We start from the raw sequence: 22,331 nt of genomic DNA, 5'->3' as shown, positions 1-22,331 counted from the left end.
AGAAACACCTTTCTGTAATTAATTATTGAGATGGGATGTACATGCATGTCAAACCAAGAAAAAACTTTTGATATATTGTATAAAAAATTAGTTATGCATTGTATTGCAACACCATAAAACAGTATATAAATCTATACTTTGGCTTATAAAAACTATGGCAAGGCAATACTCATTATTTAACTTAACTGTATGTGTGATCGTAGTCTCAGGATGCTGGACGTGGGATGTTTTCTATGGAGATGTAAGTACATTGAGAAATGGGAGGTAGATGAACAGGATTTTAGCAGGACAGATTTGGTCTTTGGTACCGTTAATGCCCTTCAAAGGTCAAAGTTCATAGTTGAAACAACTGCAGCGCCAGCATGTTTCAGGTATTCAGATACTTTCAGATACCTTAAGTGTAACTTTTAACCAATAAAATAACTGTAGCCTACTACATTTTAGCTCAGTCCTGTTTAGTTAATTTGAAGAGATTATGGTACTTAATAATATGCGCAATAATTATGATCCATTAATGACCATTTAAAATATAACATTTTCTAATATGCTTATTATTTATATTACAATAAGTGTAGTATTTAGGGTTAAAATAGAGAAAATGTTTTTAAATTCCAGTGCAAGGAGACAAATCAGAGGCATTTGGTGTCCAGAAAGATAATATTCATATGTAATGCCATTGTTTAACCACTAGATGTCCTTATTGATGTTTAATAAATACATGTATTTAGCTCTACTCTAGTTGCTCAAAAAAGTATTGCTGGTCACAACTGCTTATTTTTTTAGGTTTTGCTTTTTAATGTACATTTAGACATTATTAAACACTAAAAAGGTTAATTACTGACAAGCAAATTAGGAATTTTACCCAATGAAGAAGTTTAAATTCTTTTTACAAAACATAAAAATAATAAAAACAGAGTTATGTTGCAACTCTGGTACAGTGATTTGCAGAGGGATATACATATGAAAGATGTTGCATTATTTGTCTACCAGATAATACCTGAATGACAAGACTTGACGTTGTGCAGCAAAACTAAAGTAAAGTGCAAAAGTAAATACGTCGTAAACATTTGTGCCTGCCATTTTCTTTGTGTGAATGTCATTTTACACATTTGTGACTATTAATCTACAACTTCCAATTCAAGACACGGGTGTTTTGATCATTGTCTGTGTGTGCAAATTGAAAGATTCAGCTTTTCACATCAGAGCTGTGAGTGTAAATTTCAACTTACAAATACGAATGTTAATATGACAAGTTCTCACATTCAAATATTCAACCTCTCGAGTTTAGCTACTGATTTACCTCCATAAATTTCAGACAGAGTTGTGCGACACTCAATCGCCGTTTACGCATACCATAGGAATGAATGAGAAGTCCGTGACTTCTCTTATAAAACGACATTTTTTTCGGTGTAAACTCTAAAAATAGTTCAATCCAAAACTACTGAGTAGTGTAAAACATGTTAAAGATTAGCCGATAGGCGGTCGATTCATTAAATGACAAGCTGTTTACTCAAAAAAGCAGTTTATTCCGCGTAGTGAAGCCTCTCCTCCATTGACACCCATTCAAACAAAACGACCTCAGGTCTCCTTCCCTGCGTACTTTTGTTTGGCTAAAGGTTGCAGGCTTGGCCACCAGTGGCTTTGGTAATGTTTCACAATCTGCTGTGTCATGTTTAGAAACACCAACAGTGAAACAGCACAGTCATGAAATCAGTTCAGTTCGCAGCCTTCTTTCTCACATTCATTATATATATATATATATATATATATATATATATATATATATATATATATATATATATATATATATATATATATATATATATATATATATATATAATGAATGTGAGAAACAAGGCTACACTATATATATAATGTCGATTGTTTTGGTAATACCACAGATGCATAAGGTTTTCCTCTGTATGTGTGTATTAATATTATTATCTTATTTTATTCAGGGTGTGATCTTTTTTTTACTTTGTTTATTCTGTAGGTTCTTTATGTTCTGCCTTTTATGTAGCCTATGTTTAATGTTTGATGCATGCATAAAAATAAATAATAATAATAATAAACAGAGACATTATTATCTTTATAAGACTTAATACGTTTAAGAATGTACTTAAACCCTATAAACAAACAGATTCAAGCAACTTGTTCTCACAGTAGTACTGGGTTTGTTTGTTTAACCTCATGTGACTCACATTGCTCTGTCATGAGAAACTGCTGAGATTTCTAAATCGAGAAACCATCCAGTCATGGTTAGTGTGAGCATGTGGTACTACCTCAACATTTTCACTTCCCCTCTCGCTGAATCCATGACTCAGATGGGAAGGAGAACCTATAAAAGTGAAGTGAGGCGGTCAGGGAGGTCAAGACAGGACCTGGACAAGACGGTCAACCCACAGCTCAAGTAGGAACATGACAAAACCTTATCTATATCTGTTACGGGGGTGATATCTGATGATAACAAATATCTGCTGTTTTAGGGATGGACTCCATGCAAAGCAAACCAAGAGAAGCCACTGGCAGGTAAAAAAATATTTTTATTGTCTTTAATTAATTTCAAGCCTGAAGTAAATCATATAAAAATAAGAAGCACTCATGTAGCAATTGCAGATGTATGGATGCTGCAGTGCTTGATACAGGCTCAGTCAACTACTTGTAAGGGATTGTGGCATGTTTTTTCTTTCTAGCTTGTACTTATTTGAACAATATGATTGAAACTTGGTATTATGAGCACTTCCTGTGTCTCTTTAAGAAGAACCACTTTATGTATAAACGCTTCTGAAAGTGACTACATGTAACTGTAAATGTTTCCTCCACAGTGATCTGTCTGAGCAGATAAAAGCAGCCACCAAAGACAGTCATGTCAGAGCTGAGAACACACAACTGATGCTCAGCTACCAGAAAGGACAGATCACACCAACACAGTACAAGGTAAAAATACAGAAAATCAATACACTTGTAATAATAATAATACAGTTAGATTAACTATTATATGTGAAGCATGTTTAAGAACATTTAAATATGTTTAACTAACAAAAAATACCAAAAATGATCATGAAAGTACATGTAACATGGCAGTACTATGGTTTTAAATTAATTTAAAATGTAAAATTTAAATGTACCCTGGTAAAAACATTGTATGCAAAAACCTACATAATTACCATATTAATATAGCAACAAATGTAATTATTCAGTGCTATGGTATATATCAAAGGACCATAGTTATACCATCTACGGGCTGATAACGGATTATTTCTTTATTCATTTTACTGGATAAAAATATCCATTTTATTTCTTACAACTTATTGAGGGGAAAACTTATTTTGCACCATTGCTGAATGTTATTATTATTATTATATTTTTTGAGTTTCTTCAGTTGAACACAAGACATTTTGAAGAATGTTGGTAACCAAACAGTTTCAGGTAGCCATTGACTTGTATTGTATTTTTTATATTATGGAAGTCAGTGGCTACCAGCAACTGTTTGGTTACCAACATTCTTCGAAATGTCTTCTTTTGTGTTCAACCGAAGAAACTCATACAGATTTGGAACACCTTAAGGCTGAGGAAATTATGACAGTTTTTTCAGTTTTTCTTTTTGGGGTGAACTAACCCTTTAGGCGTCTGAAGTACAGTCACAGTTATCTTTTGAGTAACTGTATTAAATGCATGTAAATGTACGTGTTTCCAGCTCCTGCTGTGTTCTCTGTATGAGATCTACCAAGCGCTGGAGGAAGAGCTGGACAGGAACGCTGCTCATCCCGCAGTTCAGCCCGTCTACTTCCCTCAGGAGCTGGCCAGACTGGAGTCTCTGGAGCTGGACCTGGAGCACTTCTTCGGACCCCACTGGAGGAAGAGAGTAACAGTGCCTGCCGCCACACACAGATACACCCAGAGGCTGAGAGAGGCGAGTCTGGGAACGAATGCTTTAAGGAAATGAAACTGCATTTACGTTCAAGTGATTCTCATTTTAACTGTTCTCTCGGTTCCCCTTTAGATTGGCAGGAACAGGCCGGATCTTCTAGTGGCACATGCATATACGCGCTATCTTGGTGATTTGTCAGGAGGACAGGTGCTGGGCAAAATTACCCAGAAGTCCTTGGGACTGAGTGGGAACAAAGGAGTTTTATTCTTCTCGTTTCCTGGAGTGACGAGCCCCAACAGATTCAAGCAGCTGTACAGGAGCAGAATGAACAGCATTGAGTTAACAGAGCAGCAGAGACGGGACGTGCTGGACGAGGCCACCACTGCTTTTGAGCTCAACATCGAGGTGAGCATTAGCCTCTAATACTTTATATAAAATTAATGCTTTTATTTAGCAAAGATGTATTAGTTTGATCAAATGTGACAGTAAAGTTATTTGTGTTAGATTTCGGTTTTAAAAAAAAAATGCTGTTCTTTGCAAAGAATCCTGAAAAAATTGTTTACACAAAAATATTGATAATAGTTTCTTAAGCATCAAACAAGCATATTAGAATGATTTCTGAAGGATCAGATTTTAGCTTTGCTTCACAGGAATAAATTTTTACAATATATTCAAATAGAAAACATTTTAAATAGTAAAATTTCAGTTTTACTATATTTTTTGCTCAAATAAATGAAGCCTTTGTGAACTCGACTAGTCAAAAACGTTTAAAATCTTACAAAGCCCAAACTTTTGAGGTGTATGAAATAAAAAGGTGCGACTTCAAAGGTTAATGCAGTGTATTTACTATTTTCAACAGGTTTTTGATGATCTTCAGAAAATGCTGAGCATCACAGAGGAAGCTTCAAGTGAGTTTCAAGAAATACAAGTCAGTAAATTATTTGAAGTGGTAACTGGAAGATAATACTGTTTTGCTTTTGTTTGTTTAGGTGAAAAAGGAAATGACGCCACATCCAAAACTCTGTCAAAAACCTTCTCCAGCTCTCCAGTGCTTCAGTTCGCATTAGGTGTGGGAATCACTTTAGCAACTGTTGGAATGGGAGTTTATGCATTTTAATTCATAATACTTAATTTTAACATCTAAAATCTACAGGCTGATCTTTAACAAACATGGATTTTATAAAACATGCACCCAGTAATAAATGTTACATCAAAAAGATAAAAAAAAGTATCATGTTAACTTTTTTCTTTAAAACGTGCACATTTTTAAAATGCTTATGTACATTTGTAACTGCATTCTATGTATTTCTGTGAAATGCAATAAAGCTATTTTTAAATTCGACGCTGTCTTGTTTGCTAAGAGACGCAAAAATATTTTCTTAAATGCATTTTCCATACAAAACACAACCATATCTTTAATTTGACACAGAATTGCCAATCAAATTAGATTTTAATGAAACTTTTTCTACTGAGAGAAACCACAAAGACAGTAAAGCATATCGTCTCTATGGTAACACACTTGAATCATACCAAGCTTAGAGCAAGATGAGAACAATTTCTCAGCAAACAGTAGAAATGATAAACGGGACATTTCTCCAAACAACTATGTACAATAAATCTGAAGTGTATATCATTTTTGCGGTGGCTTTTTCCTGCACATCTGCCTTCAGATGCCCATCAGATCTCTGCTGACAGAGTACACAGCATCGGTCTACTTGACCCTGTAGAGAACCTTCCTCTGCATGCGGTGCTGCACTTCACCCCTCCTCATCATCAGATGAAGGACTTTGTGAATGGCGTGTTCTGGATATTTCTGTTCAGAAGAGAGAAGAAAAACATTTTATATAAACACGACTATACTATAACAGTGATCTGAGAAGCTCCAGGTCCGGCTTTAACTCACCTGTTTGGTGAAGTCCTGTATGATGCTGTGTTCAGACACCTGGGAGCCGATGGCGAAGCGTCTCTTCAGCTGTTTTTCTATGCGAGAGATCAGCTCCTGATCCTCCTGCGTGGTAAATCCTTCAACACCTACAATCATACAGCACTGCTACATCAGACTCTCCAGCTACATAAAAAAAAAATGAATATTTCAGTTTATTCCCGGCCCGACAGACCAACACACTCACCGGAGAGACTGCCGGACAGAGCCGCGTCCAGCGTGGACACCTGGAAGAGTCTCAGAGCCTCGTCCACCTCTTCCTCTCCAGCGATGGGCTGCAGCTTCATCTTAGCGAGAGACTCTGCAATGCGCACCACGGCCTCAAGCTGCCTGCAGGACGACAGACCACCAACAAGTATATACTGTAAATAATTACATAACTACATGCAGGATTTAGAAACATACATCTAGGAACAAAACGAGTAACGGCAGGTGTCATAACCCTGAACTGAGTGGTTACCTGACAGTTATGGGGATGGACGCACGTCTGTCGGTCTCTCTCTCGTGTTCCTTCGCTCCGCTTCTCATCACTACATATCTGTTCTTCAGTTTCTCTGCGGCCGCCGCAGACAGACGGGGTCCACATTTCCTGTTTGAGTTAATGCATTATTATTTTGATATGCAGACACAGACGAATGCTATTTCACACAGTGTTTATACACTTGATTCAGACTTACGTTCTGCAGTAGGCGATGTATTTCTTCAGCGTGGCCAGAGTAATCTCTCCCTCGACACCCTCCGTCTGTGTCCGAGCGCTCAGGTGTACGTTCATCACGTGCCGGGCCAAAGTCATGAAAAACACACAGGCTTAGTTCATATAAAATCAAACTCTTCAGATCTGTAAGCAGTGGTTGTTTTGTGCACCCACCATGTCTCGCTGTTGGTCATGATGGTCTTTGATGATGAAGATCATGTCAAATCGAGACAGAATAGTGGGCATGAAGTCTATGTTGTCCTCTCCTTTAGTATCATCCCAGCGGCCGAACACGGAGTTGGCAGCGGCCAATACAGAGCAGCGGGAGTTCAGAGTGGTGGTGATGCCAGCCTTGAGGTGAACACACAAGCGTTAATCAAAGAAACGAATCAGTCGAGACCGTAAGCTGAAGAAATAGAGGATTGGTCAATGCAATTGAGTAAAAATGCCTGGTACCTTTGCAATAGAAATGGTCTGCTGCTCCATGGCCTCATGGATGGCGACTCTGTCATCCTCTCTCATTTTTAAAAAGAAGAACGCAACAGTTTAGCATAAAGCTCAAAGCATTTCTGAAGACTGTATGTTCTGGAAATCCAGATTGCTTAGAAGTCTAACCTTGTCAAACTCATCAATGCAGACCACTCCTCCATCAGCCAGCACCATGGCACCACCCTCCATGACGAAACCACGAGTGTTGGGGTCTCGCAGCACTGAGGCTGTCAAACCAGCTGCACTGCTGCCCTTACCAGACGTGTAGACCTAACAGAGACAGACCTAATTTACCCTAATGCAGAGTCTCCATTATAGGAAACATTTATTTAAGTGAAGACTAATTATTTTCATTTACATCATTATATAATAACACAAAAAATATATATAAAATTATGTTCCTAAACATTGTGTTGCACGTATTAAGAATTTCTTATGAATGACATGATGATGAGTATATTATGGTGCATCTTCATCACAAATCTTACCCCAATTGGAGAACATCTCTCCACAAACTTCAGCAATTGAGACTTGGCCGTGCCTGGATCTCCCAGCATCAACAAGTTAATATCCCCTCTGCGTGTCAAACCATCGGGCAACCTAACAAAAACAGTTTCACGCAGATCAGAAAGATGGCATAAACACACGTTGAGAAGAAGTGGCAGTGTGTGTTTTCTCACCTCTTCCTGGAGCCCCCAAACAGAAGGCACGCTATGGCTTTCTTCAGGTCGTCGCTACCGTAGATGGACGGGGCCAGAGAGCGAGCGAGCGAGTCATAGACAGAGGGAGAGGAAGCCAGAGCCCTCAACTCCTCTTCCTCCTGAGGAGAAACTGACCCAGAGGCTCCACGGCCTGAAAGACGGTGAGAAGCACATGAGAACGGCTGGAGAGAGATGCTGTTTTCAACCAAAAAAGACAGAAGTTTCCCCACATGCTCACCTGCTCCTTCAGTATCCACTTCAATGCCGACGACGCGCAGGTACGCTGATCGGATGCCCACACCCGCTCCCTTATCACGACCTTTGGCCTTGGTCTGCGCCACCTTCTTGATGGAGTAGATGCCCATGATGGTTACTCTGTTGCCTGGTACTACACGGTCACATAAGTACCTGGGAACGGAAAAGTGGTAAAAAATTAGAGCCTGAAAACTCACTATTTGATTTGCTTATTGAGGTCACTGTTCGATTGAAACCGATTCTTAGTTTAGAATCAAATTCTGATTCAATAGACTGAAAACAAAAAAAATAAAATTCAAATTTAGTCATTAAAGTAAATGAGAATAATAAGACATTATAGGCTGTTACCAATCAAATGAAATCAGTATCAACAGTAGTCATCTTTGCACTGCAGAGACGGAATAGTTTTTTTTTTTTAGGTACAGTACATTTACGGTTTAATGCAGTTCAGAGCTGGCAAATGCATTAACTAAATTACAGTTGCTTTAATAAATTAATGTTCTAAAAATAAAAATGAGCATTGAAATGTGAAATTTAAACAAATGAAATTACACTTTTAATATGAAACTAAAACCTCCACTACGTGGCAGAAAAAATCCCCTTCTTAATGAGTGAGTCATTGAATGAGTCAAGCGCTATATGAATGCCTCATTCATTCACTGAGGTTCAGAGCTAAAATATGTATCTTGGAGTTCACTTAGGTCTTCAAAGAATATTTTGCCTAGAAATGAAACATTTACTTGCTTACCCTCATGTCGGTTCCAAACCTGTATGCCTTTCTTTCTGCAGAACACAACAGTTTCGGTTCCAATTGACTTCCACTGGTTTGTTTGACCATACAATGGAAGTCAATGGGAACTGAAACAGTGTGGTTACTAGCATTCTTCAAAATCACTAGCTTTGCATTCCACAGAAAACAAAAGTTTCTAGTTTGGAAAGACATGTTGAGAGTAAAATGAGGAAAATTTTCATTTTTGGGTGAACCATCCCTTAATTCAAACCATTCATTCAAAACAGCTGATGCATTCAGAAACGAAGCATGAAAGTTGCAAGAATTTGGAACCGCATACTAATATGCTACTATTTCTGCCATAAAAAGAGTAGTTAGTAGTAAGAGTAGTATGCAGTTTCAGTCGTTATTAAGCCACTGAATCACTGACTCAAATTAGTTCAAACACAGACTCATTCAGCAACAAAACACTTGTCTGTTGCTCAATGAATTCTGTTCCTTTCGCAGTGAATGCATGCACTCAAGGCGTTACAATAAAACAATTTACGGTCAAAAAAAAAAAAAAAAAAAGTTAATTGCATCATGAGACAACTTGTACCTGTCGCAGTACAGCTGCATGTGTCGTGGCATCTCTCCATGTGGAACAGCATCAGGAGCTTCCTGCAGACGCAGAGTTTGGAAATCCACACACATGCATCTGTCCGGAATAATGAAATACGGATCCATGGGGCACTTGACACGGCCCGCCTGTTCACTGTGGGACAAAAAAAAAACATGTTACTTGTATAAATGCATGCTTATTCTCTGTATCAAGACAGATGTTGTTGTATTATAGTTAATGGTCATACCAGCATATACAGAGTTAGTGCTACACTATTTCTAAACAGAATGAAGCTGGTTAAAACTAAACCGAATATTTTGCTAAATACTAACGTGTTGCACTTGCGAGGCAGAGCGTAACCCTGCAGTCCCGGTGGCAGAGGAATGTTACTGATAACCGCCCTGCATCCACGGCACTGAAGACACACTCTGGTGGCTTTGGCCCTTACAGCCGTAGATGATATGATTATACCGGGGATCTTCACGAGACGTGACACCTGCTCCGACTGCAAAAAGATAAGGCAGAAAAAAAACAAGAACACTTAATGTAGAGGTATGAACGTGGCACTCGAAGGCACAAAAACACTTCAAGTTAGCCTGTTTTCATTTTAATGGTTTTGTTAATAGTGTATGTCCTCACTTTCAGGTTACGGATGGAGGCCGGGTGGGCGTCGCTCTTCAGCATGACCTGTATGTCCTGTACAGTCTCTTCTCCTACTGGCCGCGGACGTGTGACCTCATCAGCCACTTCCTGTGCCGCCTCCTCCAACTGTCAATCAATACAGGTAAAGTCTAATAATCAGAGGATTCCCGAAACAGGCACTTAGCATTTCATAAATATAATACAGCATCTAGGAACGTCATAAAAACTTGATAAATTAGAATAAATTAATCTGTAATAATCCGGAAATAGAGTATTACATTAACTGTGTAAAAACAGATTTCTTAGTTTTAACAAGATAACAATTATCATAAGCAATTACTTTACATTGCATGCTGTAAACAAAACCAACTCAATTTCAGTAAGATTTCCGACATTCATTTGTAGTCATCTTTCTATTCTGTCCTTACCAAAGGCAAGTTCTCAGTAGGCAGTTTGTACAGACAGTCTGACAGATCTTCATCAAAACTGGCCAAATCCTCCATCTCCACCTCAATCCAGTACTCTCCCAAAGTATAGTGCCTCTTGAGTTCATCTCTGGAAGCGAAAAACACAGTTAACAGTGTCCTAAAGTACTAAAACAATATAAACAGATGAAGATGTCAAACTCTGTTTAACCCCTTAACTGTCACCGTCCCACTTGGCGCTCTCTTTTTGTTGTCCTTTTTCTCTATAAAATCTTTTAGTACTCATCATTTATATATCAATTGAAAGCTTAGAAGCCCAAGATTCATCCTGTGAAAACCATTTTGAAATCGGACATTGCGTTACTATGGAAATGGTACTTTAAAATCTTATGGCGGTCTCCTCCCCCTTAGTGGGCAGTGTCAAGTGTCATATTACAAAATGCATTACGGTCTTTTAGAATCAAAACTTTTTATAATCTTGGCAACAAACATATCATTGTAAAGGTCTGAGTCTCAGGATTACATATTTGGTGGTTATTATGATATAGACTTAAAATTGACAGAGAAATCAAGAGAAGATTTCATTAAAATTCATAGTTTTGATGGCTCCCAGTGGCTGTTTGTGGTATGACGCCCTAAATAAAATCTCACAGGAACCTCAATATTTTTCATATCAACTTCAAATTTGGAACATAACTTATTTAGGCACAAGGCTTTAATTTTATACCAATTTTAGAGTAAAACCTATTATGTGAAATATTTATAATAAATAAAATAGATTTAATATTGCACATTTTATTTACAGTACATTTAAACTTCTATAACTTTATGATACTTTAATTTTTAATTCCACTTTTGCCAACATCTGCTAATTTTCTTCTTTAAAAAGAGACCAACCTTAGGTCTATATTCCAAAGTGTTCATAAATTACAACAATTTAAGTTTGGATAGTGCACTTTAATGCCTATTTTAAAAAATGGGGGGTGACAGTTAAAGGGTTAATAAAGTACATTGTTCAAAGTATTAGGGAAAACGGATGTTTAAGAGTGAATCGGTTCTTTCGAACACATTTGCATTGAACCGACTCGAAAACGATTCTCCGCTTCGCTAGTGCCATCACTCATTTGCTTTCAGATTTATTATTTTTAATGTAGTTTAATATTTGCACATAACAAATTTAATATGACGTACCACAGCAAATACGTGATTAAAAACCCAACATGCAATGAATCGATTCAAATGAATCATTCAAAAGAACAATGCGTTCACGAACCAGACGTAAGTTAAAGGCGAATCTGCAACAAATTTAACACGGGCGAGTGAAAAACAATCATGATCATTTATAATAATGACATAACTAAATGATAGCCAACGATTAATAGACCAATTATAGTTAACTTACAAGTTGTGCAAAGCGTATTCGGTCACTGTGACAAAAGAGCCCCCAGAATGCATGGAAGTACCTCTGAGATCACAGTACGTTACCTGTATTTGTAGGTGAATCCAGTGCGATCGGTGCCGACTCTGAATTGCCTCAAAAACTCTCGAAACTTTTTTTTGATCTGGCTGCGTTTCACGACCCCCTCATCACCGACGCCTTCACCTCCTCCGAAACTGTCACTATAATAAACTCCCGGATCATCAAACCCCGACATGCTGCTAATATTCAGAGTCCTTGCAGTAAACGATCAATAAGGTATTACTTAAATAAGTTCCGTCAATGCTAAATTTAAATATATAACTTTCTTTAGGTCAGAAGCGGCAGTGAACTCCTCGCTGTAACACGCGCACTGACTTTCGCGGGAAAACTTCTAGCCCTGCCTCGCGCTGAATTCAGACCCCACCCTCACTGACTTTTCCGTCCCGCTTATTGGTCCACAAGGCGTCTTGACGAAATACGTCACGAAAAAGGTGGAACCAAAGTGGAGTACTGGCGGGAAAAACACAAAGCAAAGTGCAAGGACCGGAACTGGCTTCTCTGATTGGCGCGGAATTTCAACAAAACCTTATTTATATGTAAATAAAAGTTAATAATTATAAAATAGTTATCTAACGGTAAGGTTTTAAGAGAATAGTCCAATTAAATAAATATCTAAAGGCGGTTTAAATTCTAAATGGGAAAATTGTTACATTTATCCTATACACTAAAACTCCAATGTTATCATATAATTGTTACAGCAGTTTGGTAAACAAGTGAACTCAAAACCAAACTGACACGAAGAATACAAAAGTCAGATATGAAATAAAAAATAGCTTTTATCTTAAAACTCCAGCTGTGTTGTCAGGACAAAAGTTGTCCACATGGTTCTAAATGTTATATTAATGGGCCAAAACAATGGTTTGACATTTATAGTAACTTTTACATTTTAATGATCACATACAATAAATTGTTTAGTGTTTTATAATTGCTTTACTATTCATGTCAGTCTATAATAGGCTGTTGTGTCATAATGACAGGTTTCCATCGTGACAACATGCCCCACTGTTGGGATATTGTTTGAGAAATTGTTGCATGGACATTTCCTTTATTCAACATTCAGATCTGGGTCTGATTTTATACAGCTGTGTAACGGACAGTATATCTCAGGTTTTGTATTTGTTTTGAAAGTAGCGAATTTAAGTAGTCAACTACCTTTATGTAAATAATTAAATGAATAAGACATTAAATGGCATAACCTTTTTATTTTTACCCATCTGTGGACAGCTGCAGCAAATAATGCTGATGAGACAAGTCTTAACTGAAAAATGTCAAGACACATTTGGTATATAGCTGGTGTGGAAGACTGTCCTAAAAGAAGCAACTATTAATCTTAAAAGGAATTCATTTATTCGGTCAGTACCAAAAATATACAAATATCATTTGACCTTCACTGATCTCAGAAGATATATAACTTAAGCCTCACTCTAACAGTCCACAACTTTGTCAGCTGTGTTTCTGACATTAGGAAATGACACCATGCTTCCTGCCGGTCTGTATGAAGGCATCTACAGTACGATCAATGTCCTCATCAGTGTGAGCTGCAGAGATCTGGACTCGAATGCGGGCTTTTCCTTTGGGAACGACTGGGTAGGAGAAGCCGATCACATACACTCCTGATGACAGAGAGAAAAACATTGTTTTAAACAGGCTGCTGGGCTTGCATCATTTATTTTAAAGCACAACATTTAGATGGACTATACACGTCTGAATTCTAACCCAGTTTTAGCATATCATCAGCCATAAGTGAACCCAGGCGAGCGTCTCCTAGCATCACAGGACAGATGGGATGAGCTGTGCCAGAAATGGTGAATCCTGCCTGTGTCATGTTGTTTCTGAACCTTTGGGAAAGAAGAAAAGGCACACAATAGACCATTGTTCTAGCTTTAGCTCAATGAACTCCAAAAATCCTTTATTCTTAAAAGCATTCAAGCTTTCATACTGAACCAGCAAAAGTCAACTCTTTTTGTTTTGACTGCAGTGTCATCCCAGATAGACTGCTGATTTGAAAAGCAAACTCTGTTAGGTTTAACTCTGCTGCTTATCTTCGGCCCACAAAAAGAGCGCAGCAGCACAAGCTAAAGGGTGTAACTGAATCTATAAATATCACAGAGCACCCACTCCCCCCTCCGATCTCACCTCATGGTTTTAGCTGCCATGGACTGAGCGATTTCATTGGATGCCACAGCAGCTACACAGCACGGGTGGCACAGCCCACCACAGGAGGAGGGAGGGAGTTTGAGAAGAGGTACGGACGAGACCGCTGTCTCAGAAGCTCAATCAAAGCCTTGGGTCTGACAGTTTAACCACCTTACAGAGAATTAGAAAAATATACATTTGAAAGGGCTAAAATTGCTTCAGCCATATTCTCAAAGGAACTTTGTGATTTTATTTGTTATCTAGCCTGCCATAATAGCTTGACTATGTAAAACTGTGCTTCAGATGATGTTTGATATCTATACACACCAGCAGCTCCTCCCAGTGCTTTTCCCAGAGTGGAGTTCACAATGTGCACCCTGTCCATCACTCCCAGTAGCTCATCGGTTCCCCTCTGGGAAATAAATGCATGAACATCCACTTGCAGTGTAATATAATATGTCATAATACTTTCTTACACAGTTTAAATAAGTCTATATACGTGAAAATATGAAACTCTCTTTATATTTTAACTAAGATGGGGATCTCTCTGAAGTGATTTTCTCATTAGGGGGTCCTTGGCTCGAGTCCCGGCTCGTTGACCTTTTTTCGATCCCGTCCTCCCTCTCTCTCCAACTTCGCTTCCTGTGAACTAACTGTCCTATCATTACAAAGGCAAAAAAATGCCAAAAATAAATCTTTAAAAAAGTATTAATTAAGGAACCATAAAACCATGAATCGAACCAACCAGCTACAAGGTGAATCACAACATCAAAACAACTAAAAAACGACTTTAATGACAGAACTACAATCTCATCAATAAAAACGATTCATAAATGTTGATTTAAAGCTGTTAATTACACATATAGAAACAATAAATTTTTTGTTTATTGCAACATATTCATACATGTGAAAATATTTAAATAAAGTATGAAGGGAGATTCACTATCATGTCATATGCAATGCTTCATTGTCGCTACAGAGCTGTTTGCACAATTTGCTTGTTTTGATTTTCTTATTGTTGGGGCTTTCTCTGCAGAGTTATGGGTAATGTAGTTTTTCTCCAAAAATTTCACTGTTAAACATGATTATTTAAATATTAAGTTAAAATAATGTGGGCCGATGGCTTCCAAAAATAAATAAAATTTTATTTATATATATATATATATATATATATATATATATATATATATATATATATATATATATATGTATATATATGTATATATATGTATATATATATATATGTATATATATGTATATATATATGTATATATATGTATATATATATATATATATATATGTATATATATATATATATATATATATATGTATATATATATATATATATATATATATATATATATATATATTTATATATATATATGTATATATATATATATATATATATATATATATATATATATATATGAATAACAACCTTGTAGCTCACACTGGATCTGTCTTTAACAGTTATTATTAAAGTTATTATTAAAAATTAAACCCCTTAAGGAGAGAACAGACTTGATTTTTACTGCCGGAACCTGACTTTTGCACTCTATTTTGCTAAAAAGTGTTTTTTTTTTTCTGTCTACTCACCGGCCACGGGGACCCATGAATCCTGTGGCATGACATTCATCAATGAAGACCAGGGCATCGTACTGCTCAGCTAGATCACAGATACCCTGCAGAGGAGCCACATCACCATCCATGGAGAACACGCCGTCTGTGACCACCAACCTCAGACGAGAGGATTGTAAATAAATCAATAAATAAAGTGAATGAACTAAGAAATAATTTTTTAAAAACGCTTTGAGTTGCTGACGCTTAGACATTTGTAATAGCTAACTTAAACTGTTGCATTATATATTTTTTGTTTTTTCATCAAACAAATCATTATCATATCAACATAGCAAGCCACCACACATTCAGTTTAATCCAAACATTATTTAAATATCACCATGCACATAAACCACTTGAAGCTTGCCGTGCAACCTCTGATTTGCATGAAATCCAGTAACATGAGTGACAGAATCTACCTGTGATTCTTTCAGCTTTTCTTCCAGGTCATTCAGGTCCATGTGTTTGTAGCGGAACCTCTTGGCACGGCACAATCGAATGCCATCGATAATAGATGCGTGGTTTAGTTCATCAGACAATACTGCATCATCGGGACCCAAAGGACCTAAAGCAATGAGCGCCAATGTATTGTTACAGTGTATTGGCAGTGGTGCTTCAGCATATCATAACGAATGGTTAAAACAGACCAGCATTGGCATCGAAGCAGCTCGCATATAGAATACAGTCTTCTCTTTCATGAAACTGGGCTAGTTTCTCTTCCAAGTTCTTGTGGATGCTCTAGAGAACAGACAGATTAACAGATACATCTTAAGGCATCAATAAGCATTGCTATCAGTGTGTTCAAATACAGTATTTGTCCTCACCTGTGTGCCACAGATGAAGCGAACTGAACTAAGCCCAGCGCCATACTTCTGCAGAGCATCTATTCCTGCCTTCACCACCTCCGGATGACTGGATAAACCCAGGTAGTTATTTGCACAGAAATTCAATATGTCTGAAACAAAGAGAGAAATATGGGATCAGAAGATGAAGAGAAACAAAAAATAAAATCTTTTATTTGAGCTATTGAGCTCTGCCCACTGTGCATTACACATTTACAAAAAATAATTTAATTAACAATATAAAATAATATAAAATATTAGTAAATAGGGAACTACTCATAGTAAGTATAGAACTTAGTAAATATAGAATTACTGCACAACTCATTTCAAGCATCTACGCATAAACTTTTAGAAGAGTTGTAATATAATAATAAACATAAATTCAGTCATATGCATCCAAACTCCTAACTTCAATTGTATTCAAAAATATATTCTACAATATAATAATAATAAGAAATAATAATAATAATTTTTAATTTATTATATATGTATACAAATATACAATACATTTTTATATTAATATTGTTAGTATACAAATAATGTTAGTAAAAAATATATTTTTTGTCTGCACTACTCATTTCAAGCATCAAAACATAAACCTTTAAAAGAGTTTTAAAATATTGATAATCATAAATTCAGTCAGTTCATTTTTTGTTATGCAACAGAATAGGGCATTTACATAAATGTGAAAAGCTTTAAAATCTTAAAATAACAATAAATTCAGTAAGCAATAAAAATAACAACTAGTAAATATGATTATACTCATTTCAAGTATCGAAACTTAAACCTTTTAAAAAAAATTAAATAATAGGAAGCAAAAAATCAGCCAACCCTTCACTTCACTTTTGTTTTTTAAACTAATTTATTATTTTATATAAATACATTCATTTTATAAAATAATTGTATATAAATGCATATTTTATTAAATAAAATAGGACGTTAAAAATGGGACGTTTGCGTAAATGTGACAAGCTTTAAAATTCTGAAAACTGCTTGTCATGAATATTTGATCATACCATTATGTTGTTTCTAGTGTTTTAACTGACTCTGGCTAGGCTGTCCTCCACACACAGTGCTGCTCACCGCCTCTGCTGCCGTCCACGCAGATAACAGGACCCTGCCTGGACGTGATGACTCGCTCCCCCTTCCATGTGCCCGCTGCCCGGATAGAGTCCAGCTCGGTGTCCAGCACCGACAGCGCCTGAGCCACGGCCGCGTACGGTCTTCTCGCGTTAGCAGCGTGGGGCTGTAAAACACTCCTGAAGGGAGCACCGACCAGACGAACAGCTGTGCGAAGTGACATTTCTCCCTCACTGTCACAGACAGCAGTACAGTAAAAGCATGTGCTCTAAGGCGTTAACATCAGCCAATCAAACGTGTTTACCTAAGCACGCGGTGCACTCCTTGTCCAATGGTAGCGAGGCCGAGGTGTCTGCGTCTTAAAGAAACGGGATGCTGGTAGCTTGTGTAACTCTTCAGACACACACTGTATGTATGTATGTATGTATGTATATGTGTGTGTGTGTGTGTGTGTGTGTGTGTGTGTGTGTGTGTGTGTGTGTGTATACAGTAATACATATTCTCAGCTTGCAAAAATAAAATGTTATTGTCAGCAACTACTAGTTGTGCATCTGATATTGTTGAAAAAGTTCATAAAAATGAATGGGCAAAATGTAGAATCAGATAAAATCAGATAAAATGACCTCACTGTAACCAATTCGCGGGAAAGAAGCGGACTTCCTGTTTGACTAGCATGTGCAACTAGAGCTGGTGGGTCCACGATTCAAAGAGAAAGTGCGAAAGCACGTCATTTACGCGGGAACATCTCCCGGCAGCTGCCAATGTAACAACAGCGTTCTGCAGAAGAAAATAGTCTTTACAAGTCGTACTATGAAGATGTTGGTAAAAACATGGAAACATACGTTTTTAACTTTATTTTTTAGCACTATACTGGACCTCCTTACGTTAGGCGAGGGCTTGCAGTGGAGTAAGAGAGGAAAACTTTAAAACGTAAGTAGCTCTTATGAAATAAACAGTGTTTTCCTCCATTCTTATCTTTGTAACAAAAAAGAATGTACTTAGTCCTTATGAAAACATTTCAGTTGAGCAGTCCGGATTATTTATAGTATTTTATTGGTTATGTTCAAAGTTTAGATTATTAAACTGAATACAAATATTCAGTTTGTTGGGTGTATCACGTATAATGTTTCTTAATCCGTCACATTTGAAAAATCGATGTTGGTAAATGGTAAAGAACAATGGTATATTGTTAATATCTCGCAAATGTTCGGTTTGCAGTCAAGCTACTCTCGAATTAATTTTGTTTCACGATTTCGTTATATATTATGAGGCGCTCTTCGCTACAGTAGAGAGCGAGCTACAGTAGTAGACTCCTCGTGTCGTCACAGACATGTCGAAGGGGGCGTTCCATAACCGCGGGAAATCCGAATCCCTTCGTGTTGCGTTCTTAGACAAAAACAAAACACCGAACTTTAAACAACAAATAGGAATGAAATTCAGTATGGAAAGCAGCAACACAGGTCAGATTTGTTCTGTTTTAGCCGTGTATGCACTGTCAAACTATGTCTTGCTCACACGGACTGTATGTTTTCTTCTTCCTGTACTTCTTCCTGTGTTTTTAACAGCACAAGGTGGACGACATTATACGTAACTTATAAAAATCGCCATTTCAAGCGAATGTATGCAATACACAATGTTTAAACGGATAAACAATGGCGTTAAAGTATCATTAGACAGTGGCAAATAAACTTTTCCGCACTCAATATGACAATAAATGACGTTTTGATCACTGTCGATTGAAGCGGGTGTAGCTGTGTAAAATGGCAAACCGAGATCAAATTTATATTTGATTACACAAATGTTTCGCTTTCTAGGAATTATCCTAATTTAAATATATCTGTCCACAGATACAATAATCGGATTTTTATGTCGGCTTCTAAGAACAGCCTGGAGATTCATGTGCTGCTGTGGACATGATAACTCTGGTGTGTACCTATACTATTCTTTAAGAAATTAATGATAATAAAAGTTTGAACACAGTGAAAGCAATCTGACTAAAGGTAATGTGATTATGAAATGCGTTAACAGACGTTCAGTTCTCAGTTGAGGAGACGGAGCCACCTCTTGGCGTCAGCACTGTGAGACCATGGAATTATGCTGAAGGTGGAGGCATTATCAGGACAGTTTAGGTGAGAAACATGTGACAGTCGTTCATTCACTGACTGGACACGCTTTGATCTAAATGAAATTATTTGCATCTGAATTTATTCATTTTAAATAATTGATGACGTCACGTTGAAGTGTTAAATTGTACATTTCTAATGGCCTTTACATTCTTTTTCCATACAGAACACTTGAATCAAGATTAAGAAACAAATTTAAGTTTAGAACTTATGAGATGGAGGATTGCCCCCCTTGAAATCATTGTCGCCCCAGCCACATCTTTTGCAAATTCCCGAGAGAAGCTGATGTCGAGGTGGGGCAGAGTTACTGGCGCTCATGCCCCATGCATGAAGAAGTGGTTCTGGACCTATGCTGGGTTTGGTTTGGTCCATTCAGAGCAGCATTAGAGCACAATCTTGATGGTAAAAGAGAGCCATGCCACGTGTTTTCACTAAGATTTAATTTGACCAACAGTGATGAGATTTCTGATGTCAAATGAATTCAATCCCTCATTCATTCCTGCTTCATCTTAAGCAAGAATATCAGAGCTGGTATACAGCACACAAGTTTATACCAAAGTTCAACGAGAATATTTAAAGCCAGTTAGTAAGTATATTTCATCTCTTTCAAAGAAAATGGTCCCAAAAAAAGTGAAAGCATCAAGCTATCAAATTATGCACAGACTGAATGTAAATAAATACATTATTGGAGTATCAGCGTACTTGAAAGCATAATAGCTAACATTTTGTGCCTCCGCATTTCATAAATATTGTTCCTCACTCATCATTTGAAAACATGACAGTGGTGTCTGATAGAATCATTCTTTACCATACGGTGGGAATAGAATCAGCCCTCTTTAAAATAATCACATTTTGTTGCCTTGCAACCTGAAATGAAGATGGACACAATTTTTGTTTTATCCAGCTGTATCTACATCCAAGTGAAAGATAAAACACCAACATGTCAGAAAAAAATAAAATAAAAAACAGTTGCCCTTGAGTCAGTATTTTGTTGAACCTCCTTCTGCTTTAATTACAGCCTTTAGTCTGTTGGGAAATGTCTCTGTCTCTACTAACTTAGTTCATCAAGACTTTGCAGAACTGCTGAAATTCAGTTAAATTTGTTGATCGTTTGTGGACTGCAGTCCTCAAGTCATTCCACAGATTTTCAGTGTGGTTTAAGCCTGGGCTCTGACAAATAATATTGCAACTGAAATAAATAGCAGACATGGCTACCGGTCACCGGTAGTAATGTTGGCCATCTGGAACACCGGGACATTTTTTTTAATTACAGCGCATGCGAAACCGCAAAAAGCCTACTCCAAAAAGTGTGAGCGTGTGTCCGCCAGCGAACGTGCGCTGCGCTTCCGGCACGGTAAAAAGATCAATGCTTGATCTATTCAGATGTGACACAGAATTGTTTTACATTCGTGTGATATGAGAAATTTAAAGGTGCAGTGAGGCTGGCTGAAAACAGCCACGACAAACTGCATGACGAGGTAAACTGGAAAACGCCAATACATAATTGCAAATCAATTCAGTACCATAGTAATTTAACTTGCAGCTCCACCGAACAGGAGCTCGTTCCCTCATCTCAGGGAACCGAGGCTGCGTTAGTAACCGGAGAGTTATTAACACTGTACAAATATATGGTGTTTTGGCAGAAATGTTTTTATTTTATTTTATTTTTTTATTATTATTATTAGCTAGGCTATAGGTGTTATACGGTAATTACTTAGGCTATGTTAAATATTGGGGAATATTTTACTTTTACATGAGTCGTTTTGTAGTTTCTACATAAGTTTTTTTGTTATTACAAATTCCATAATTTATTATAACTCATTATTTATTTTTAAAACTATGAGGACTATGGTTTTACTTGTGACCACCATCTTACTAGTTAAACTCTGGATTCTATGCAAGAACTATAGCCTAGTACTTAACTTTATTACTAACTTTAAGATAGTTTTGACACACTGTAAAAAATTATTATGATTTTAACAGTAAAAGACTGTAAAAATGCTACAGTAAAAACCTGTTAATTGGTTATCAGTAAGTTTCCCTACTATATACGGTGAATAACTGTAATTACATTTATTGTAATTTTACAGTCAAACACTTAAAATCACGGTTTTTGGAAGTGAAAAAGAAAAAGTCATTGTACAATTTACAGTGAAAAACTGTAAATTGACACTCCCAGAATTCCCTGCATGACACTTCATATTTTATATATATATATATGTTTTTTTTTTTTTGTAGTTGATGTATTTGTTTTTTGTTTTTTTTTTATTATTTGTTTTGTTTGTTGTTTTTTTTTATTTCTTATGATGTTGTTAAATTAATGTTTATTGCATTATTTCAGTATCACGTGTGTTACCATGATGGTGTTTAGTGTTTGTGTGAATGACACTGTGCTCCTTCTATTACTATATCCCTTCTCAGCTTGTGGAAGAGCTGTTTGTGATGTGCTTTGATTCATCATGTGACTTTCTCATCACCACCAGTTTTTGGTGGTTATCAGTGCATTACAATGGTTCAAAACAGATATTAGTACTTCAGTATGCTGGTTTATTAACATTACATCAGTTAATGAAATATGGTTTTTTATTGTGAATTTAAGTTAAGTCTGTAAAGCCTAAAATGTTGCTACCATATTTTTAACGAATTTTCAACCACATGCAGCTGCCGGTATTTTACCGTAAATGTCACAGATTTTTTTTTACA

At 36.8% G+C, this 22,331-nt stretch overlaps 3 protein-coding genes and 1 long non-coding RNA gene across 5 annotated transcripts; 2 read left to right on the top strand and 2 right to left on the bottom strand.

The window, feature by feature from the left end:
• Positions 1 to 2,268: 2,268 nt before the first annotated feature.
• Positions 2,269 to 5,099, top strand: LOC109055279 (heme oxygenase-like). The gene is made up of 7 exons (XM_042729516.1): positions 2,269 to 2,410; positions 2,487 to 2,529; positions 2,826 to 2,937; positions 3,698 to 3,913; positions 4,004 to 4,276; positions 4,731 to 4,779; positions 4,861 to 5,099. The coding sequence occupies exons 2-7, from the start codon at positions 2,489 to 2,491 to the stop codon at positions 4,986 to 4,988; spliced, it is 819 nt and encodes a 272-aa protein (XP_042585450.1). The 5' UTR covers positions 2,269 to 2,410; positions 2,487 to 2,488; the 3' UTR covers positions 4,989 to 5,099.
• Positions 5,100 to 5,302: 203 nt separating this feature from the next.
• LOC109059887 (DNA replication licensing factor mcm5) lies at positions 5,303 to 12,180 on the bottom strand. 2 transcript variants are annotated; one of them, XM_042729503.1, is made up of 16 exons: positions 11,836 to 12,180; positions 10,354 to 10,480; positions 9,923 to 10,051; positions 9,616 to 9,788; positions 9,281 to 9,436; positions 7,936 to 8,105; positions 7,677 to 7,848; positions 7,485 to 7,596; positions 7,123 to 7,266; positions 6,964 to 7,029; positions 6,686 to 6,858; positions 6,491 to 6,607; positions 6,274 to 6,402; positions 6,001 to 6,143; positions 5,775 to 5,902; positions 5,303 to 5,684 (listed from the first exon to the last, which is right to left on the bottom strand). In XM_042729503.1, the coding sequence occupies exons 1-16, from the start codon at positions 12,003 to 12,005 to the stop codon at positions 5,583 to 5,585; spliced, it is 2,211 nt and encodes a 736-aa protein (XP_042585437.1). In that variant the 5' UTR covers positions 12,006 to 12,180; the 3' UTR covers positions 5,303 to 5,582. The 2 variants fall into 2 exon arrangements, with proteins under 2 accessions (XP_042585437.1, XP_042585427.1); XM_042729493.1 differs by having other exon boundaries at positions 6,491 to 6,603; positions 6,682 to 6,858; positions 11,836 to 12,179.
• Positions 12,181 to 13,154: 974 nt separating this feature from the next.
• LOC109055270 (2-amino-3-ketobutyrate coenzyme A ligase, mitochondrial) lies at positions 13,155 to 17,790 on the bottom strand. The gene is given in 10 exon segments (XM_042729485.1): positions 13,155 to 13,443; positions 13,547 to 13,668; positions 13,967 to 14,012; positions 14,015 to 14,137; positions 14,294 to 14,376; positions 15,563 to 15,717; positions 16,003 to 16,144; positions 16,215 to 16,321; positions 16,408 to 16,538; positions 17,509 to 17,790. Coding segments are annotated over 10 exon segments (1,281 nt in total). The 5' UTR covers positions 17,729 to 17,790; the 3' UTR covers positions 13,155 to 13,291.
• Positions 17,791 to 18,184: 394 nt separating this feature from the next.
• LOC109059837 lies at positions 18,185 to 20,570 on the top strand. Its single transcript, XR_002012646.2, has 4 exons — positions 18,185 to 18,435; positions 19,353 to 19,430; positions 19,534 to 19,634; positions 19,795 to 20,570. It is a non-coding gene; the product is annotated as an uncharacterized LOC109059837 (long non-coding RNA).
• The last annotated feature ends 1,761 nt before the right edge of the window (positions 20,571 to 22,331 follow it).

Source organism: Cyprinus carpio, chromosome A3, assembly GCF_018340385.1.
Source record: "Cyprinus carpio isolate SPL01 chromosome A3, ASM1834038v1, whole genome shotgun sequence".
In the NCBI taxonomy this organism is placed as follows: Eukaryota; Metazoa; Chordata; class Actinopteri; order Cypriniformes; family Cyprinidae; genus Cyprinus; species Cyprinus carpio.
This window is presented reverse-complemented; position numbering and strand designations above follow the sequence as displayed.

What these genes read in the sequence shown, in the direction of transcription:
- LOC109055279 (XM_042729516.1), top strand. Translation starts at nt 2,489, where the DNA reads ATGGACTCCATGCAAAGCAAACCAAGAGAAGCCACTGGCAG. An exon ending in CCAAGAGAAGCCACTGGCAG is followed by an intron (nt 2,530 to 2,825) that starts GTAAAAAAATAT and finishes TTTCCTCCACAG; the next exon opens with TGATCTGTCTGAGCAGATAA. An exon ending in ACACCCAGAGGCTGAGAGAG is followed by an intron (nt 3,914 to 4,003) that starts GCGAGTCTGGGA and finishes GTTCCCCTTTAG; the next exon opens with ATTGGCAGGAACAGGCCGGA.
- LOC109059887 (XM_042729503.1), bottom strand. Translation starts at nt 12,005, where the DNA reads ATGTCGGGGTTTGATGATCCGGGAGTTTATTATAGTGACAGTTTCGGA. An exon ending in AGTGGATACTGAAGGAGCAG is followed by an intron (nt 7,849 to 7,935) that starts GTGAGCATGTGG and finishes ACCGTCTTTCAG; the next exon opens with GCCGTGGAGCCTCTGGGTCA. An exon ending in TCCATCCCCATAACTGTCAG is followed by an intron (nt 6,144 to 6,273) that starts GTAACCACTCAG and finishes GTCGTCCTGCAG; the next exon opens with GCAGCTTGAGGCCGTGGTGC.